Below are 549 nucleotides of genomic sequence, written 5' to 3'. Positions count from 1 at the left end.
TGCCTCCTGCCCGCCCGCTCCAGCCTGCCAGGGCCAGTTCCTCGCATCTGGATCCCGTGAGTAGTTTCCTGGCATTTTCTGCCCCAGAACTCCCCTCCCCACCCAGGCCTCCTGCCCATCACCTGGCCCTCTCAGCAGGGTTGGGGCTGGGTGGCACAGTGGTGCCCCGGTCCTGCGCCCCCTCTCCCTGCTCACCCTGCACCTTCTCCCTGTTCACCCTGTGCCCCCTCCCTGCTCACCCTGCGCCCCCTCCCTGCTCACCCTGCGCCCCCTCTCCCTGCTCACCCTGTACCCCCTCTCCCTGCTCACCCTGCACCCCCTCTCCCTGCTCACCCTGCACCCCTCTTCCTGCTCAGGCCCCTTGCCTAGTTATGCAGACACCAGCAGCCGCCAGCGCCTTCCTGTGCTGCAGGTCTCTCACGCGGAGGAGGAAGGTGAGGACTGTGCACCCGTGGGCGTGGCCGGGGGGCACGGACACAGCAGGGCACACGCATGCACATGCGCACATACGGGGGAGGCGTGGCTGGCTGGGCAGCGCGTGATCCTGGC

At 68.7% G+C, this 549-nt stretch overlaps 1 protein-coding gene across 1 annotated transcript in view; it reads left to right on the top strand.

Annotated features, from left to right (window-relative positions):
* COL7A1 (collagen type VII alpha 1) overlaps positions 1-549 on the top strand; it is a 60839-nt gene that overhangs the window by 35968 nt on the left and 24322 nt on the right. The window contains 2 exon segments of the mRNA XM_015568266.1: positions 24-56; positions 357-547. Coding sequence (XP_015423752.1) covers positions 24-56; positions 357-547 — 224 coding nt within the window.

The sequence above is a fragment of the Myotis davidii genome, unplaced genomic scaffold, assembly GCF_000327345.1.
Source record: "Myotis davidii unplaced genomic scaffold, ASM32734v1 scaffold663, whole genome shotgun sequence".
Taxonomy (NCBI): Eukaryota; Metazoa; Chordata; class Mammalia; order Chiroptera; family Vespertilionidae; genus Myotis; species Myotis davidii.
The sequence above is the reverse complement of the archived record's forward strand: the minus strand, read 5'-3'. Positions and strand labels throughout refer to the sequence as shown.